The 20,281-nt window shown below is 35.4% G+C and overlaps 1 protein-coding gene across 10 annotated transcripts in view; it reads right to left on the reverse strand.

Annotated features, from left to right (window-relative positions):
• CEP128 (centrosomal protein 128) overlaps window positions 1-20,281 on the reverse strand; it is a 133,110-nt gene that overhangs the window by 76,237 nt on the left and 36,592 nt on the right. For all 10 annotated transcript variants that reach the window (XR_011739411.1, XM_071809533.1, XM_071809529.1 and 7 more), the window contains 4 exons: window positions 18,510-18,670; window positions 13,416-13,766; window positions 8,655-9,305; window positions 4,392-4,556 (listed from right to left, as the gene is read on the reverse strand). Coding sequence is in view for 9 of the 10 variants with exons in the window: in XM_071809533.1 (XP_071665634.1) it covers window positions 4,392-4,556; window positions 8,655-9,305; window positions 13,416-13,766; window positions 18,510-18,670 (1,328 nt within the window). In the remaining variant the exon portion in view is untranslated. The remainder of the gene's footprint in view (window positions 1-4,391; window positions 4,557-8,654; window positions 9,306-13,415; window positions 13,767-18,509; window positions 18,671-20,281) is intronic.

Below are 20,281 nucleotides of genomic sequence, written 5' to 3' on the forward strand. Positions count from 1 at the left end.
ATTCTCCTCATTCTTCTGTAAATCAGTTATGAAGAAACTGCTACCACATCCAAACCCAACAAGCTCGGAGCCTATTTTCAGAGTCAAAACCAGACATTCTATTATAAATCTCTTTTTCATCAGTAGAGAGAGCGCCCACAACAAATATTCCTCTTATTATCTTTTGCCTTGAACCAGTTACAGGCATCTAATCCCTGTCATCACAAAAAGAGGTCCCTGAAGGAAACATGCATTGGCAGTCAGTATGCTCTCAAAGGAAAAGTATTCAAAGAACTTATTATAGGACAGTGACTGGCATTGAGGAAAGCATTTTATGTTACCATCCAATGTCAGAAAGACAATTAACTACATTATATTTATTTTTAAAATTCAGATTATCTTCCTTTATATCTGTGATAGAGCCATCATGTAAAATTGAACCCAGCAGCTTTTTTGTTACAAAATATATTGAATTACGCATTGTAATTAATATAACAAAACTATCTTGTAAGAAGAAGGGAACTGGTTCACAACTGCCCGCTACTGAGATCAGGAAGATGTAATGCAGTAAAGGGTAAACACTTCAACATGGAACATCTGAGTATGTGCAAGCACACTGAGAATGGTGAGAAAAGCAAGAATAATAATTCTGAAAAATTATTAATTATGGACCTCTGCAATGACAAGATGTGACTCTTTAAATTGTATTTATTAGAAATCTTAATACACTGCTCTCACGAGACACCACTGTGGAACAAGGTAATTTCTAACATACAAGTTCTGTGAATGTGACACATATGGAATCATAGAATCATTTAGGTTGGAAAAGACCCTTGAAATCATCAAGTCCAACTGTAAGCCTAACACTGCCAAGTCCACCACTAAACCATGTCTTTAAGTGCCACATCTACTCATCTTTTAAATATCTCCACGGATGGTGACGCAACCACTTCTCTGGGCAGCCTGTTCCAATGCTTCACAATCCTTTCGGTGAATCTTTGCTAATACCCAATCTAAATCTCCCCTGGCACAACTTGAAGCCATTTCCTCTTGTCCCATCACTTGTCACTTGGGAGAAAAGATTAACACACGCACCTTGCTACAACCTCCTCGTCCTTTCAGGAGATTGTATACATATGTATGTATAGCTGTCAAATCTTTTTCATATAAGTGATCTTCACATATGAAAAAGTTATACCTGATAAGCAGCATGATTTTTTTCATTTAATTCATACAAGAATACTTGAGTTAGACAGTAGCTATGTCAAACTGAAGGCATCACAAGAATTTTTAATACGCACAGCTTCCAGTATTTATGTACCACCCACATGGGAGTTGAAATAGCTGTTCTGATGTAGATCAGTATTCTGAAGGTAACAAAATTTCATTATATATGCTTCCAGTGTCAGTATTCTATACTATTATTAACTGAACACTGTCCATCAGATGCCAAATTTCAGTCTCAAAGACCATGACTAAAAGAGAGTATTTAACTCAATTTTTTTTTCCTTTAGTTTTCATCTATTTGATTTTCTGAGTGTGCCAGCACTCCTCAACATGCTACTTTCAGAGCCTACAGGATAAGTGAAGTCACTAATTACTCAGAAGTGCACAGAAGGAAAAGAAACAGAAAATTTTAACATTATTCTCTGACCCTTTACCTTCCTTGGAAAAAAGAAAAAATCTAAGCTATAATACCTGTGTTTCTTTGAATAACTATTTGTGTTTGTGACAGAATGACATTTAAAGTATAAAAAGTTTGGAAAAAAAAGAATTCTTTTGAAACACAGTAGGCTTCTGTGATTACCACAATATGACAGCTACCATGAGATTTCTCAGGAGGTCACATTATCACTTGTCCCAGCCTAACACCCCTTCTGTAACACAATAGTAAATACGCTTCTAAGTCAACCAATTAATGCAATCAAGTGGAATGCTCCATATGCATTTATTAATACCTTTAAAGGCTGAGACCACACGATTGCATACTTAGAAGATTCTCCATTGTTTTTCACCTTAGAGATAAAAGATCACCTCAGCCCAAAAACTCTATCTTTCCAATATTAGGTAACGTTGGAGCTAATTTATGACTGCAGAAGACTATGCACAGTCCTACAAACACATTTCCTTAATAATTATAACACTAAATTCCCAATCTAGGAAAAATCCATTTTGAATTTTCGTTTGAGGAACTTCTTATTAGTCTGACAAGTTGAAATTTTAAAGCACTTCCTGTTAGTTAAACAAGCTAAGAGAAATATCAGGTTTAAGATTTTCTCATACTTTCAGACAAACAAACAAAACAAAAGAAACTACAATAACAACAACAACAAACAACATCAAAAAAACCACACACACACAAAAAAAAACCCACAAACCAAACAAACCACACACAAACACCCACTTCAACATTTTTTTCTCAGGGCTAGTAGTCACAGCATACTGGCTGACAGACAATCAGCATATGCTGAAAATTCAAGAAGTATGCATGACAAAATGAGCTAATAGCATTTCCAGTCACTTTACCTACATTCAAAATAAGCCCATTAGATTTTAAGCTCAACATCTAAGTGATATTGTGCACTTCACTTAAAACATCAAAAATTTAATTGAAAAACTGGAAAAGCCACAAAGGATCTACAGTATCTATGGGTCTCTTACGTGATGGAAATAGTTTTAAACTATTTAGCTAATGAAGAATTACCTGATGAGCACTCAGCAGTCTATCTGAAATGAATGAACAAACCTCTTGTACCATGTTAATATAAGTGCCAATACAAACAAATTTATTTTCCCAAGGATGAGAAATTACTAAATTGACGTATGGTTTAATCTCAGCCAGAAACTCAGCACCACACAGTGCTCACTCTCTCCAATGAGATGAGGGAAAGAATCAGGAAAGTGAGAAAACTCATGGGTTGAGATAAAGACAGTTTAGTAAGTAAAACAAAAGCCATGCACAGAAGCAAAGCAAAACAAGGGATTCATTCACTACTTCCCATCAGCAGGCAGGTGTTCAGCCATCTCCAGGGCAGCAGGGCTCTGTCACATGTAACAGTTACTTGGGAAGACAAACACCTTCACTCCAAACTTCCCCCCCTTCCTCCTTCTTCACAAGCTTTACAGGTTAACAATGACATCATATGGTATGAAATATCCCTTTGGTCAGTTGGGGTCAACTGTCCCAGCTGTGTCCTCTTCCAGCTTCTTGTGCACCCCCAAGCTATTGACTGGTAGGTGGTGTAAGAAGCTGAAAAGGCCTTGGCTCTGTGTAAGCTGCTGTTTCCAGCACAAATACAAAACACAGCCACATACTGGCTACTATGAAGAAAACGAACTCTACCCCAGCCAAAATCTCCACAACATAGAAGAATGAGCACCTTCCAGCTAGAGGCTAAAATATCTACCTTTTAAAAGTCAGGATATAATTAAAAATTTATAAACCATTTCCCACAGGATGCACAATTCTGCTTGTTTTCTTGATTTTAATTTAGGAAATAATATTTGTCAAAGATTAGAAACAATAATTTTCAATGTTGTCTTAATATAAATTAATCAAATACTGGCAGGTATGTGGCTTTACATCAGAGAAGGTAAAACTTCCCCCATGTACAGAAATACTTATTTGAAATCACAATGTTGCAGAAAGAGGAATTTAAGACATAAAACAGAAAATGTAAAATACATTCATGTTAAGAGAAAATTATCAAAAAGCAATGCTGTGAAACCAATCATGGAAAATAAGTAGAAGTCAAGAAAGCAGAAAGAGTATTCACAAAATAGAATTCTTCCTCAACTCTGTATTTATCACTAGACTTTTGAAGAGAAAGGCTGACAACTCCAGGTTGTGAATTAATATTTGATTATAAGTATTAATAAACAGAACACTAGGCAACAAGAATGGCAGGCAGACAGTGTCTATACAATGCCAGTACAAGAGAGGAATGTGAATTTCTTTAAAAACTTGCCATGTTTTAAACAGAATAAAATTTTCATCAAGTTATTTAGAATTTCTTTTACTGTGCTTACATTGCTTATCTACTTCAAATTAGCTCTAAAGTATTCTTACTGCACTGCAACCTTAAGGAAATGCAAAGAAAACCAGAAGTGTTTGGTTAAACATTTGTTAGTTACCTCTATTAGAAACAGGGCAGGCAACAGGACTCACAATTCCACTCCTAAACGATATTAGCAAATCTTTGGAGGGATAAAATTCATGACTTGGCCAAAGCACTTTTGCCTTCGATTTATATAGAAACTGTATACTACAGTATGACTGCATATATTCTTTAATAGGTACATGTGTTTTTTCTATTTAACGTTTACCATCTATTTCTATAAGTCATCATTTATTTTAGGTATTTATCAGCAGAGAGACTGAAAAAATCATGGTTAAAACCAGGTAAGTTTACCTTTTTTTCCAGCTCTTGTTTTACAAACTCACATTTCCGTCTGAGTTTTATATTTTCTTCTTCATTTTGGGATAATTCTTCTGTCAATTTATCACACTCAATTTTTATCTTCTCCAATTGTCGACATTGAGTCTTGATTACGTTTTTCTCTTCCACAAGTTCCATCTGATGGCAATGGGAGAACAGATTATAAGGTCACTTTATGGGTTATTTTAAAACATTACCAGACTGCAGAGTTTCGAATCGATGGAACACTACTAGAGAAGGATAATTTTATTTAATTTTTTACATGTAAATGAGTTATAGTAAGAGCAATCACTTAACTGAATGTGGAAAACATGTATCACAGAGTTCTAGAACTACGTAGTGTTTTAAAAGCAACAAGTCTAAGTCTCAGAGTCTGCATTTCAACTCTGCTACACTCATCAGCTTACATCATCTTAAGAAGCTTTCTGCAACTTTTCCATTACTGAAATAATTTGGAATCAGAAAGTCTAGAACTATCATTTCATTTCAGGACCTAACATTAAATTAATATCTGCAGGGAAATAACTGCAAAGATTTGGTATTTTTATTATTGTGTGGTTTTAATGTTCTTCATTTAACACTGGAGAGAAAAATTAAGAAAATAATTCAATGGATTTGAAAACCCCAAATAGGTGAGTGAATAAAGTATACTAACTTTCCAGTGGAAAAGATAACTGACTGGAACTGACAGATCCGATAAATTCTCTAGATTATCTAAAAAATGAAAAAATAAAAAAAAAAAAACCCACACATATATTACCCAAAACCAGGTTCATATTATAAGAGATGAATTGGGGGATGCAGTTGCACACAAAAATAAACCTGCAGAGTAAATTCCTTCTTGAGGAAAAACAAAAATTCTATTCTCCCAATTACACTATAAATGTAACTTTTATGGGGAAGAAGGGTAAGGAGAGAAGTTTTACAAGTTAATTTAGACACCAGAGCGAACAGAGTACAAAAGCTCCTCTGAACAGCTATTCTGAGAAAGAATTCTGGTGTCTTAAGTCCACAAAGACTTATAGACACAAAGTCTGCAAATGCCTAAAACATTTTCTGTGAATATGCTTATAAAAATCAACTTTTCACTTCCTACTAAAGGCTAATTGCATTATAATGTCTATACAGATGGAGGTAATCCAAGAACCAAATTCCTCACTTATTTTACTTTTGAGACATAATGGAGAAACTTAATTTTTTTTAATTTCCAGTACGGACATGGCAGATGTGAGCATAATTTAATTGATCTGGATTGAACCCATTTTCCACATCTGATAATCTTCAGAAGAAAACTACACCCACTTGGTATGTGTATAGGAAACAATTCAAGAAGAAATATGCATATATACACAACTTTATATATATAGATACATATCTCTACATAATCTTACCTTAAAGGATAACACTTGAAAGTGCTGTCAGGCATAAGCACATTTTGTATTTCATTATTCTAAGAGAATAAGGATATTTTTAAAGCAAATGAGGACCTGTAGCAAAATTAGGGGTCAGATTCAGACCTTCTGAACATATAGCTGACTGGGAACCACTGAGCAAACCACTTAATTTCCTATGCATAGTTTATCTATAATTTTAAATAATAAAAAAGGCACTATAGAGACATTGGTTGGGACTTCTTTAGGAGGTTCCAGCAGAAACAGAACTAAAAGCTTAAGCACCAGAATCTCAGTACTGAGACAGTAAGATCCCTCTCAACACTGACATCTTGTACAGAATTCTAAGTTCTCCAATTCTACTGCAAAATACAATGTTCCTACGGTACCTCCTCTGCTACCCCAAAAAATTCCTATCTACCTATTTTTAAATCCAGTGCAAGACTACAAAAGACAGACAAGCAGAATGCATCACACAGAGGAAGCAAGGGAAGAACAATGAGCATCAAAAGTCACTTCTCTTTACAATCTGTGCAGCAGTTGGTCCTAGAAACACTGCTCTGCAGTCTTGGTTTCCTGAAACTAACTCACCAAAATTCCTCCTCTAGTTAAGTTTAAGGCTCTGAGTCTTAATAAAATAAATGTGTTACATTTCCCTTTACTCCCCTGTTCTCTCCCAACTGACCTTTATTTTTAAGACACTAAGTTTAACAACCTCTGGACAGGGTTATGTATATTCTTTCCCAAAAGCAGTTACAAAGGCTGGATGAGGCTGAGGCATAAACAAGGTCAAGAATATTAGTATAACAGTAGAAGACGCGTGATTACTGGGCACAATAAAAACCCAAAACTTACCAGTCTGAAAAAAAAAAAAAAAAATCCCTTTCTGTTGTATTTTCCTAAACTCTACTCTACAACTGCAATTTTCAAATAGAATTTGATAAAATGCATGGTAAGTTTATCTTAATTTGGAAAAAAATATGTCCATAAAAGTGAAACCCAACTGCAATGTAATGATGAGTTCAGGTAAAAAGTAACTAAATCAGCAGCACGATGACATGATCTTACCAGATCTTCCCTGATTTTCTATTTTGTTTCACTTTCACCTACAGTCTTTGAATCAATAGAAGGTTGTGCCTTATAATTTTGTATACTTCTAAAAAAAGTTTCCTAACCTAATATCTTACAAAATTCACCTTCCTCAAGCCTTCTGCTTGTCTCTGTTTCAAACCAAAAATGTATGTAGATTAAGGATTCTGGGAAAGTCACGGCACTGTAAATGAAAGAGGGAAGTGGCTTTTTAAAATATTCTGTTTGGGTATAACAATCAGTACCAATATCAAGGCACTTTCTGCAAGATTCAACTTTCCATAGAAGAGGAACACATGGTCACGATCAACTCATTTTTTGATTACTACAATCCAAAATACACTTTCCTTCTCTCCCATTGATATTAAATGTACAGTCTGAATTTCAATGCAACTGTCCAAGAAAAAAAAAAACAACACACACATATATTTAGACCATTTAAATAATGCTAGACACATTACAAATTAAATGTCCAATGTGAAGCACTGCTGTCAAAATATTTTCCTCTTAACGACCCTTCCATTAAGAACTATATTCATAATGCTTTCTGTGTTAGTAATCGCTTAAGAATTATTGTCAATTATTATGTCATGAATGATACATTAAATTTACATCCTTTTCTAAGGAATGTCAATTCATAACTGCAAAAACATGGAAAATATGCATTTTTACCTAGTTGTACATTTGTGAGAAGAAGAAAGGAAACAAACATGCTTATATGATTTATGACAAAATACATAATTAATCACTTAAGCTTTGATTAAGGATTTTATATGTTTTTAAGGTTAAATTGATAGAATTTTGATATGAATAATTTTTTAATTTGATGGGACTGAGGTAGAAAGCATCTTTATAGTGCCTCAAAAGCACACTCAAACCATATTGGTAATTTACAACCTACGTGCAAAACTACCGACTCCATTAATATGAATATAAAAATCATTGGTATTATTAGGACATAAAAATACTCTCTTACGTATACATTTAACCATGTAACCAAAATTGCTTCAATGAAAGTGCAAAGTATAGTTTATACAACTGTTAACAGCTAATTCTGCAACTTAGACCACTTCAACTTCTCAATTTTATTCAGATCATTAAAGCCACTAAAATGCTCATTTTCTTTGCAATGCAATAGCCTTGAATCAGGAACAAATGATGTAAACTAAAGACAGTGACTTGTTTCTTCCTGAATAAAATTCTATATTGCATCATTTACTGTAGGAACTTAGTTTTTGGAGAAATAGTACAGAAAACAGAAATTTAAAAAACTCTTTAAAACAGAAAGATCAAAATTAACCTTAACAAGTGTTATACATTATCACTACTCACATTCTGAAAGTGTTTCCAGATATGACAGTGTCTTTGCACCACACAATTTAAACATCTAAAAAATGCACCACCTCTGAAACACTGCAAGCTCTTTAACAGGGTCACAACTATAAAACTGTAAAAATAGCAGTTGAAGAAAAATCAGATCACATTAAAACACTACAGCCTCATGTATCCCCCTCTGTTCATAGCTGTTCTGATCACAGACGTACTGGTTTCACTACTTTTGAACTAAGAAAAGCTTTTTATCTAAAACTGTTACTGTTACTTTTTTTTTTTTTTACTCTGAACTTTAAACTTTTAGGATGACCTACAATAAAATGTGTGTTAAATGTTTTGAAGGTAATAAAGCATGGGCTTTATCACTCAATAGGAGGGGGAGAGAAAAAAGAAGTCTGACATTGTAATTCTTCAGAATAAGTACCTTTAGCATTCTAATCTGAGCCTCTGCATCATCCTTTCCTTGTTCAAGGAGTTTCATGAGCTCTTGAACGTTTTGTTCATGTTTGATTTTAACATTTTGTAGTTCTGATCTAAGATCTGCCAACTCCTGTTGGTGAACTTCTCTTTCCATCTTCAGCTGCCTGCTAGCTGAAGTCATCTCTTCATGCTTAGATTCCTGATGTTTCTGGAGATCCGAAAGGCTCTTACGTAATTCCTTTTTCACTTTCTCCTCTTCTGCTATTCTGTTTGCTAGTTCCACACGTACAGCACTTAAGTTTTTTACATCTGCTTGCATTTCTAGGAGTCTTTCTTGGTCTTTTTTATGGATCAAGTTACTAGTTGCAAGTTCTGTCTCCAAGTTTTCCTTTTCAGCTTGCATTTGATTTTGTAGAAGAACTTGCTTTTTCAATTCATTTTCTAATTTATTTACAGTACCTTGAACTTCTTTGATCTCTTCTTCAAGAGATACCTGGTGAGACTTCATTTCATTCAGTTCTGCCTCTTTGCAGTGTAAGAGTTCTTCCTGCTGGGCTCTCTTTGTAAGCACATCATTCAGCTCTTTCCGAAGGTTTTCTATCTGGTGTATAGCAGAGAGGAGCTGACTTCTGAGGTCATCCTTTTCTTTGAGGGCCTAGGAAAAAAGAAAAAAAAAATCGAGTGAAACCTAAGGTAATTCAAGAAAATTACATGAAAACAAATGATAAAGGCACAACATGAGATTTCCCTACTGGATTCTTTAAACTGGTTTAAATGAATTTTATACTGAATTTTACTGACTACTTCCACTAATTTCACAAGCAGTACACATTCTTACAGACATAGCAAAATTACTTGAAATAATCCAGAACAAAAAGGCTAATAAGATTAACAGTGTACAGGTTAAAAACATAAAACAATTTGTAATTACATGAAGAATAAGCAAAGCAAAATGAAATATAAAAATAACAAAAGATATAGTAATGGCTATGAGGCGTTTTTTTTTTTCTGGAAAAAAGTATTCAGTATTTCAACTTTCCTAAAACTGTCTTGTAATTCTAGCTGCATGATTTGGCTTTAAAAAAAGAAAAAGCACCCATAACTAAAATATAAATTAAAAAAAAAAAGTTTTCTACATTCCATACTTAGAAGAAAATAAATTCCAAAAGACACAAGATGTTAGAAATTTCATTGTCAACCAATACCAAGGATAACCACATAGGCAAGACTTTAACCAAATTATCCAAATAACTCCAAAAGAATGAAAATCTAAACAATCTTTCTAAAGCCTACCTATTGTCTGAAAATATTTCGAACATCTCACAAAATTGCAAGCTATGATTGTAACCCAATTCTGAAACTTTGCAATCAACCCTTTGAAGTTCTATCACATAAAGTAAAGCAAACAGACTGCCATTTCTCCTTTTTCTTCATTATTTATTTTTAGAGTTTTGTCTCAGATGTTTATTGAATGTATATTTCACAGCTGGCTAAATTATGTTCATCTAGTTCCCTGAAGCTTATCACAAATGCTGCATCTAGATTGATTATATTCTCATTTGGAAACTAAAACTTTGTATTGAGAACATAAATAATGTTTGTATTTTTTTGCTTACACAATGACACAGTTTATTTGTATTACATATCTTCCAATAAAGAGATTTTCCTCAGGAGTGACACTTACCCCAAGTTCATTGGTAAGATGCTGATGATTTTTGAAATAGGAACAAATACCGACAACAGTTCTTAAATGCAGCCTAAACCAAAGTGACTGCATCTAGCATTTGGATGTATTTGTGTCAAAAAAGAGGTTAAACCCATATCAAGGAATCTTATGCAACAAAGAAAATGTCAAGGTGGACAGCACTATCAAATGTCTACATGAATAGTTATTTCAGAGCATTTTGGGGCTCCTCATGCTTGTTATTCACAACTCTCCTCTACTTCGTGCTTCTCATTTAACTCTCATAGAGACATGTATGACTTCTAAATAATTCAGGTTTTCTTCCTTTCCTTAACACCTCCATTTACCTAAGTAGGAGATCAGCCAATGATGACATCAAACTGGGAGGAGTGGCTGACACACCAGAAGGCTGTGCCACCATCCAGCGAGACCTAGACAGGCTGGAGAGTTGGGCAGGGAAAAATTTAATGAAATATAATAAAGGCAAGTGTAGAGTCTTGCATCTGGGCAAGCACAACTCCAGGTACCAGTAAAAGCTGGGAAGGGACCTGCTGGAGAGCAGTACAGGGGAAGGGGACCTGGAGGTCCTGGTAGACAGCAGGATGACCATGAGCCAGCACTGCGCTCTTGTGGCCAGAGGGCCAATGGCATCCTGGGGTGTATTACAAGGGGGGTGGCTAGCAGGTCGAGAGAGGTTCTCCTTCCTCTCTACTCTGCCCTGGTGAGACCACATCTGGAATATTGTGTCCAGTTCTGGGCCCCTCAGTTCAAGGACAGGGAACTGCTGGAGAAGGTCCAGTGCAGGGCAATGAACATGATTAAGGGAGTGGAGCACCTCCCTTATGAGGAAAGGCTGAGGGAGCTGGGTCTCTTTAGCTTGGAGAAGAGGAGACTGAGGGCTGACCTCATTAATATGTAAAATATTAATTAAATTTACAAACATGTAAATGGTGAGTGTCAGGAGGATGGAACCAGGCTCTTCTCGGTGACAACCAATGGCAAGACAAGGGGTAATGGGTTCAACCTGGAACACAGGAGGTTTCACTTAAATTTGAGAGGAAACTTCTTCTCAGTGACAGTAACAGAGCACTGGAACAGGCTGCCCAGGGAGGCTGTGGAGTCTCCTTCTCTGGAGACATTCAAAACCCACCTGGACACATTGCTGTGCAACCTCATCTAGGTGCTACTGCTCCAGCAGGGGGATTGGACTAGATGATCTTTGTTATGGATTGGAAGGGACCTCAACTGTGTGATTCTGTGATGAACAACTTTCTGAATGTTTGCAAACATCATTTCCTCAGACTACTATTAGGGCTAACCAATACAACAAGATTACTATGGAATTAATTGTTGGAGTATGGATAGAGTAAATTATAACAAAAAATATGGAATATGCTAGGTAGCTCAGGAATGAAACAGCAACCCCAGGAGTCACATCTTAGATTTGCTAGAGTTTATTAATTTCAACTTGTTATTAGCGCCACTGTGACTTCGCACTCTGACCACACTCATACATTCATGTACCAGTTTTAAAATAGGTTATTGGATCAGGAACAACACAGGATGAATGCAGACTTGCCATACTTCACACCACGTACCCCTTAGAAACTACAATATTTGAGCAGGGCAAAACAGTGGACAGCATGGAGCCATCCCAATCCCATCAGATTTAGTAACCTAAATTGGATGCACATCACTAGAAAAAGAGTGAGAAGAGGTGAAGGAACCTCTATTAAAGCAAACATAGGGCATACAATATAGTAGACTGCACCAGCAGAACATGTAAGTTAAGATAAACGCTCACAGCATGAAATTTAGCACTACACCAACCACTATAGGAACAGGCACCTTTTGACTCAGTCACTGGAAAATATAGACACTCAGATTCATTACAGACAGAATGATGGTTTCTACTACTATTCCAAGACAGGATGATGAGTATTAACATTGATGCGAGTGCTTGCCTTTAAAGCAGCATCAGGAGCAGGAAGAGTCAAGGAATTCTGCTAAGTCAGAAAACAAAACAAAAGACCCAATAGATTTTCCTGAGAAAACTTTTAGGAGGAGGAAGAGAAGAATAAGTGGTTTGCCACACTGAACAAAAACAATTTAAAAGCCCAGAAATGTTACGTGATCAAATTTCGAACTCATTTTTTCAAATAAAAAGTTCTGAAAAAAAAAACACAAGGAAGATGCTGAAAACATACATGAAAAGCATTTAAAAATGTACAAAAATATAAGGAACACAAACTATGTACACGAACAAAAACCTAGGAATTTCATGGCAGGTATTGGCAGCATGTTCATTCAAATGCGGGCAGAGTGCCTTTTTTGCTCAAATCTCCAGATTTTGCTAAAAGCTCTGTACATTCTCAAACAAAAAAAATATCTACTTTTCTGCTCCAAACATCAAATCCAAACCAAACTGCAGTCCTTATGGTATTTCAGAACCTGCTGTCTTTACTTGAAATAATACACGTCATTAATAAGCCTAGACTCTGAGAAAAGCTTAAATACAGATTGGAATTAAAAAATACACCAGTTGTGTTAAAGTCCACACAGCATTACGGTCTGCTAACAATCTGACCTACATGGTGAAAATAAACACCTGCTTTCAAAAGATGTGACCACTGTCCAGTACATAAGACAATGCATAACTTGAACTTGGGTTATTACTTAATGTGATTAAATTTTTTACAAAAAATAACATCACATTATTTCTTTAAAAATTAACTAAAAATAAGGTACATTAACTGTTAACTGAAAAGATAAAGTAAAAGCAATATTCATGGAGGAACTTTCTTCTCTACAAGGAGAAAGCTTTGATTAAACAAAGAGACTGAAATAAATAAGGGATAAAGAGGAAAATGCAGAATTCCATAATAGCTAAAAAATATTGCCACCTATTAGATGTTTTATAGTTCACCAGAAAATTTGGTCCAGAACTTCAGGAGGCAGGTGGTGTAAGTCACAGTTTGCATAAACGAACTCCTTACCTTCATTTGTAAAATAAATGGGAATGGTAATAATAATAAAAAACAAACAAAAAACCCACAACAAACAAAAAACAGTCAATCTTACCTGACTGTTCTTGTCCATCAGTTGGTTGATAGTTTCATTTTGTTTTTCCACCTCACGATCCAGTTTCTTACATTTCAGCTTCCATTGGCGGATGGTTTCCTGTGCTCTCACCTTCAGATCTTCTCTCTTTTTCTCAATCTCGAGCCTGAGTGCCTCTGAATGCTTGAATTCAGTGAGGTATCGTTCTGCTTCTTTGGTAGTCTCTTCAACCTGTTGGGCTAACTCAGCAGACTGGAGTTCAGTTTGTCTACGTCCATTCTCACAAGCCTTGTAGCAACTCTGTATTTCCTTTAGCTGGTCCAGCATTTTTTCCTGCTGTTTCTCCCTGTTTTCCAAGTCAGATGTTAATACCTGAATAATCATAGCAAAACATAATAATTTTAACTTGCAAGATATGCAATATGAAACCTTATAAAACAACATACAGTGATGTTAAATTACATTTCTATCTAAAATATGAATAGCATAAAAGATTTTCTTGACTACCAGAGGAAGCCCTGTTAGCCCACAGAATCTCTCCCTCTGCAATGGTAAAAAAACTTCAACACAAGATATAAAGTACATGGTTACTCTGTGCAGTATTTTACTTTCTGCATTTGTTCCTCTTCTGGTTGTTCTTGTTTAAATTTTCAGTTTGAGAAGGAATCATTTTCCAAAATCCTCATTATGTTAAACACTAGACAAATATGGAATAAAGCAAATAGAAAGATAAGGAAATGAATATAAACAGATGAGAGGAAAAAGGAAATAGACAAGGAAAGAATAGCATTCACCACAAAAGTAACAGGTGTTACCCAGTTTTACACTGGGCATGTTGGAAAGCAGTGATGAATAGAAAGAGAATCCAGCAGCTTGGTAGATGTTTCTAAAACAAAGCAAAAAAATGTTCGAAAATGTAGCAAGCATACTAGAGCCAACATTAGTTGATGTTTCAATACTCCACCAGTCAACCTCCTTGTCACACTCTCTGATGGTCCTCAGTCTCTCAACCTCCTCCTTAAGTTCCACCACCATGCTGAGCAGATCTCCCACCTGCTCACACCTCACGCAGGTGGAATGCTGCCTCCCTCCCTCAGCAGCAGCAGCAGCGGTCTCTGGCACTCCCTGCAGCCAGAGACCTGAACAGCCACAGACCAGGGCAGGTCCTCCGTCTGGGTCAACACAGTCTTTTTGGGGCAAACCCTCTGTCTGGAGGAGACCATGGTCAGCTGCAGTCTGGGAGACTGCCAGCAGGCGAGATGGTCTACCGAGCAAGGAGGGACAGAACCTCTGCACCCTGCTGCACGAGCTACCGCACCCGCTGCTGCAGCACAGTGTGGGTGGTACTCACAGCTTCACACACTGGTCTCACCTCCCAGCACCTGGAGCGCTGCCCTCCCTGAGGCTTTTTCAAGGCTGGGGCGGCGGTGTGATCGCCATTAGCCTGGCAACGCCCACACCATGTCAGCCACTTTCACAAGAGCTGCCGGGTCCCAAAAACCCCCTGTACCTCAAGATGCAGCTCCAGCTGCACTGGCTCCGACCATCTGATCTCAGGGATTGCCTGAGATGACACAGAACAGAGGTGATCAACAAACTCAAAAACAGATGCAACATTTGCCCCTACTAGAACGGCTGTGCATCTAATTTTCTTCATATCCAAAATCTCAATATGTAATCTAGCTTTCAACTTTTGTAAGAAACTAGAGGCACAGAAAGATGCCAACATTTTCTACTTGGTGCCTAGTTATTTTTCCGTATAAAGTGTAAACTAATCACCATAGGCACGAAACATGTTACATTCTGGTAACAAACATAGTTTGGACTTCTAGTTACTAGCTTGACTACACATATCATACTTTTAACTTGCATTTTCAACACCTAATTTATAAAATCAAATCACCACAAACTGCAAAACAAAATTCATTCTAGGTATAGAGAGCAGAACACATAGGGTAGTTAGTGCCACATTCCTTAAAACTTTTATGAACAGTTAAAAATGCAAGTGAGGATCACAAATTTGCTACAATTTACTGAACTAATGCCTTAGATCACAGTTAGGTGCAAACATTCTATACTGTTAAAAACACAGCCACATGTCACCCCACCATGCTAATTACATTAGTCACCTAAAGTAGATCTATGTTTATTTTTCTCCATCCTCTCTTCTTTCTGCTCTGTATCTCAGCAGTGTAGTCACCAGATTCTAATGCTATGTAATCATACTGCTCGTCATTGATACTGTTTTCAACAATGCTATATAAATTATTTCTCTTATCAACTTTTCCTGAATTCAGAGTTCATATATCAGTTTATTCATCTAACCTAATCTGCATCTCTTCCTAATCATATTTTATCTAACCATCAAGAACTTTTAATCCAGAATTTTTCATGTAAGCATAAATTCTGTGAATTGTATAATCAAAGATGTGCACATTGAATCAGACAAGAAGGGTATTTGTTCAGTAAAAGGTATATTATACCTGCCTCCTCCATATTTTCCCAAAGCGTGACCCATTACTTGCTGTGACAGGAAATGGTTTATCTAAATATAAGATATAGGTAAAACACGCTTTTTTTTCAAGTTGATATATGATTCTACATAGAAACTTTATCAAAGTGAATAGCACCTGTACATTTGCAATCTATCTGTAGTACTATTTCAGCATTTGAACACCATTGAAGGTATTGATTTAGCTTATTTTATAAGAATCTCTCTTTATCTTTAGAAAATAGTTACTTTTTGATTTTCAGATATCTTAACTGGCTCATATAATGAAAATAATTGGCTAACAACTTCATCTTTATAGGGTGAAAAAGACATAAAATGAATTTTAATGAGGAAAAGATCTTCATCCATCTGCATATGGCTGAAAGGCATTTACTAGAACACTTCTTATCTCAAATAAACAAATCAATAACTTTCAGAAAATTTGAAATATTTTAACAATCTGACTGCTGTTACTGTACCAGACAATACTGTAAGACTACTTTAACCTAATTAGAATGAGAAGTAATTATAGTAAATCAAACAATTTCACCAGCATAAGAGTCTAAGATTATTACAGAGAAATTAGGGCATTGCATCTTCATAATCCATTTATTTCTAAGCCATAACAGTCACGTCAAAATAGTTAGCTATAACAGCCTCATATCTATATAGTTCCACACAGAAAAATATATTTAAGATAGTTGCATACATCAGCAAGATCTTACACAAGCATCCTCAAGTAAACTATAGCAACTGAAATCAATTTTCTATTAAATTTAAAAATTAATTTGAGATTGAACTCACTTTTAAAAATGAGTTTAAGAATGTGATTATAATCCGTTTTATCCTCTATTTTACATCATATTGTGAGTTTATGGCAACTGTCAGGTACTAAATGTACAACACATAAAACTCAAATGTTGAAAATAATGACATTTAAATAAATCAAAAGAAATTTCTAATATCACATGTACACCAGAGGGAAGTGCAGTTACATCCTGCCCACTAACCAAAGATAAAAAACGCTCAAGTCAAACATGACTGGTCACTTCCAACTGGGAATCAGACTATCTGATAGGAGCAGCTGTTAGAACAGGCTTGACAAAATGCTTTGTTAGCATGTAAGTTTAGAAATTCACATCCTCGCATTCCTTGATGTCTCATTAAAATAAAAATACACCAGTTATTTTCCTGTTACTGCCTCTGTAGGAGAGTGGCAGTGGGAAGCAGATAAGAAGTACAAAGTATGTTCTGTTGAAATAATTGGGGAAGTCAAAGATTTCTAACTTAAAGCAATGGCAACGACCCCAGCTGAGCACTCTTCCAGCAGTATTTTCACAGATCAGGAAATCAGTATTAGAACATCATTCTGACCCTCAAGAAAGCATGTTGGACAAGCAGAAGTTTGAAAAAAAAAAATTAAAAAAATAAAACAGGGGTTTCTATGGGTTTTTATCCCATTAACTCCTGCCACCAAAGTAACAGGAATTTCTCAGGCCCCAAAAAACAATAAACCAGCATGTTTTGGGTTAGTCTGGAGTTGCATTGGCCAGCTAGAACACAAGTGCTCATGGGCATCAGGAAATGAGTTCTGTTTGCTTTGTCCTCTATAGGAACACTCTAGGTCTTTTTAAACCTGTTCAGTGACCAATTTTTATGAAGCATGTAGGAACTTATTTTGAGACTTCAGTCTTTTCTAAATGCAAGTTCACATGGAAAAACAGCAGAACTGAACAAAAAGAAAAACAAAATTCCTACTTTTGAATTTCCAAAGTGATACAACACTCTTGCAAAGAAAAGTACCTTCACTGGAAAAATAAACACATAATACAAAATGCCCATTTTACTGAATGTCCCAAAACAAGTACAACAAATATTATATACTTGACTACTGAAATCCCACATGGGGTTTTGAAAATACCCTAATTTCTCCTGACAGTCATGAAACACAGTAGCAAACAGTTACTGTTCAGGGATCTTACTACCAATAACAAATCCAGACAAGATCCAAAAATACATAAATATCCTGTCTAAAACAAACAAACAAAAAAAAGGCTACTGTCTCCTTATACCCCTTTTTGTGTTCAAGGTAAAAGTCCTCTAACTAAAATTCCAGGGTCAGAGACCGCTGTTACGCTTTTCACGGAGAATCACTTCAAATAGCATGTGTACCATAAGTAAGAATGCTAATATTTATTCATATAATTATTATATTTCATCTAATCATTAAAAGAGAGCAGTTATGATATATTATTGTTACTCTACTGCACTATCTCACAGAACAAGGTATCCCATTTTGCTTAAAGTTTAACTTTAGTTCTAAAGCATGATGGAATAGGGAATAAGGAAGTAAATTCTAACTTATAACAGTAATTCCAGAAACCATTATTAATGGTCACTGCTGATAAAAATCAGATCACCTTTACTTTGCATGTGTGAAAGACAAGTAATCCAAACCAAAAATTCATGGACAATAGCAAATACCTTTCTTAATTTATTAACAAGAATAGGAAGAGCATGACAGTTACTCTTTCTTTTAAGAGTTACTCCCTAATCTGGCACATCACCTACCTTAAACACATAGAAAGGTATTAAAAAGCAAATCAACAAACAAAAACACTTACCTGTATGTGCATTACAAGCTGGGCTTTCTCCTTGTCCTTACGTTCTATGCATTTCTTTAGTTCTTCTACCTCTGACATTACAGTATTATGACTCAGCTTTGCTTTAAGCTCCAAAATGTGTTTCTCTAGTTCTTGCTTCTCTCTCTCATATCTTTCAGCTACTATAAAATAGTAAGAACAGAACAATAGGCCCAGCAGAAACATCAACTTGTGGAATTTTTTCGTCATTTCCCATTTGCTAATTTTCTTCTCTACTTAAGACTATTCTACCACTGTTGATTTTGATCAACGTATCTGCAAAAACATGGCTATACCTATATCATAACCTTTTAAAGAATGCGACACTATTTTTCTGTCTATCAAGTCATTTCATGGGGTTTTTCCCCCAATAAAATAAAATAGGTTGGAAGAAACATTGGGAAATTCTAGTGTAAACAAAACCTGGCTGCAAACTTCAAGGCTGGGATCTTATCCCACCAGAGTAATACCTCCTGATTTGGAAGTCACACTATCTATGAATTTTATGTCTAAATCCTACAACTACAACATAAGTTCTTGATGGGAGTAAGCTGTAAATTTCATCAAACAGAAATTAAAAGGCCATAAACAATTACTAGAGGTAAAGAAAATCTCCATATGCTTCCCATACATCTTCGAAGAAATAGAAATAATGCAGTAAGGAGAAACACAACAGCACAAATTCTATAAATAAATGTGTATATCTTAAGAGCCCCAGTACATTTTTTATATAGTTCATAATTTTACAACAGTTTTGATTTATAACTATAAAACAAATGGAAAAAACAAAATACGCTTTCACTAACTTGATAGACGTATTGTTTCAAATAAATTCACTTTTAAGCAGATACATTAACATGACTGGAGAAAAACTATTAAAATGACTGCATTGTGTTACGTGTCTGAAGCTAAGCCATGTACAAAGTCTACCCATTTTCCAATGCTCTGTATGAGATTTGTAAAACAGAGTCAGAGTCTTATTTTAATAACCAAGATAATTCAGTAGCTGAAGTATGAAAATATAAAAAGAAGCCATTAAGCAAACCAATTAAACGTTCACAGAGACACTGGACCTGGAGTCACTATTCCTCTGTTATCTTGAGTAATACATATCTGTGTTAATAAGGAGAAAGACAAATACTTTCTCTAATGCCTTTTTTTATTATATTTGAAAAGTTTAAATACAGATAGATAACTAAGAAGGTAGCAAAGACCTTGCTAAAGTGGTAGTTTTATATGCAATTACGTCTTGAAAGTTTTAAAAATATTTTTCTTCAAAACATCATGTTTCCATCTCTAAAATTCTGACATACTGCAAACAGAAGCCCTGACTGCATCATACCAGAAAATTTTCTTAACCTCTCTGGAACATGTTGTTACCCCTCAGAAATTCTACCAGAAATTCATGAAACTCATCTTTTAAGCCAGCTAGGTAAAGGACTTCTGTTAGAATTTTCAAGATGGCAGAATTTAAACTGCAAATGGACTGAAACGTAAAATTTCAGAAAAAATATTATTTAAAAATATTTAAAACGTTTTTCTTCCACCAAAAAAACCCCCACTATCCACTTCTTTGAAATTGTCTCTAATAATCTTCATTTGTCTTAGCCATGCAAGTCATGGTATTTCATCTTAAATTTTAATTCTTATTGCTATTTATTTATTAATATTCAGGTGCCAGTACTTATTAACTTAGAGCTGAGCTGTTAAATGACTGCTTTTGTTGAAACAGTAGAAAAATTAGACTCAAAGAG

Source organism: Patagioenas fasciata, chromosome 5 (assembly GCF_037038585.1).
Source record: "Patagioenas fasciata isolate bPatFas1 chromosome 5, bPatFas1.hap1, whole genome shotgun sequence".
NCBI classification, from domain to species: Eukaryota; Metazoa; Chordata; class Aves; order Columbiformes; family Columbidae; genus Patagioenas; species Patagioenas fasciata.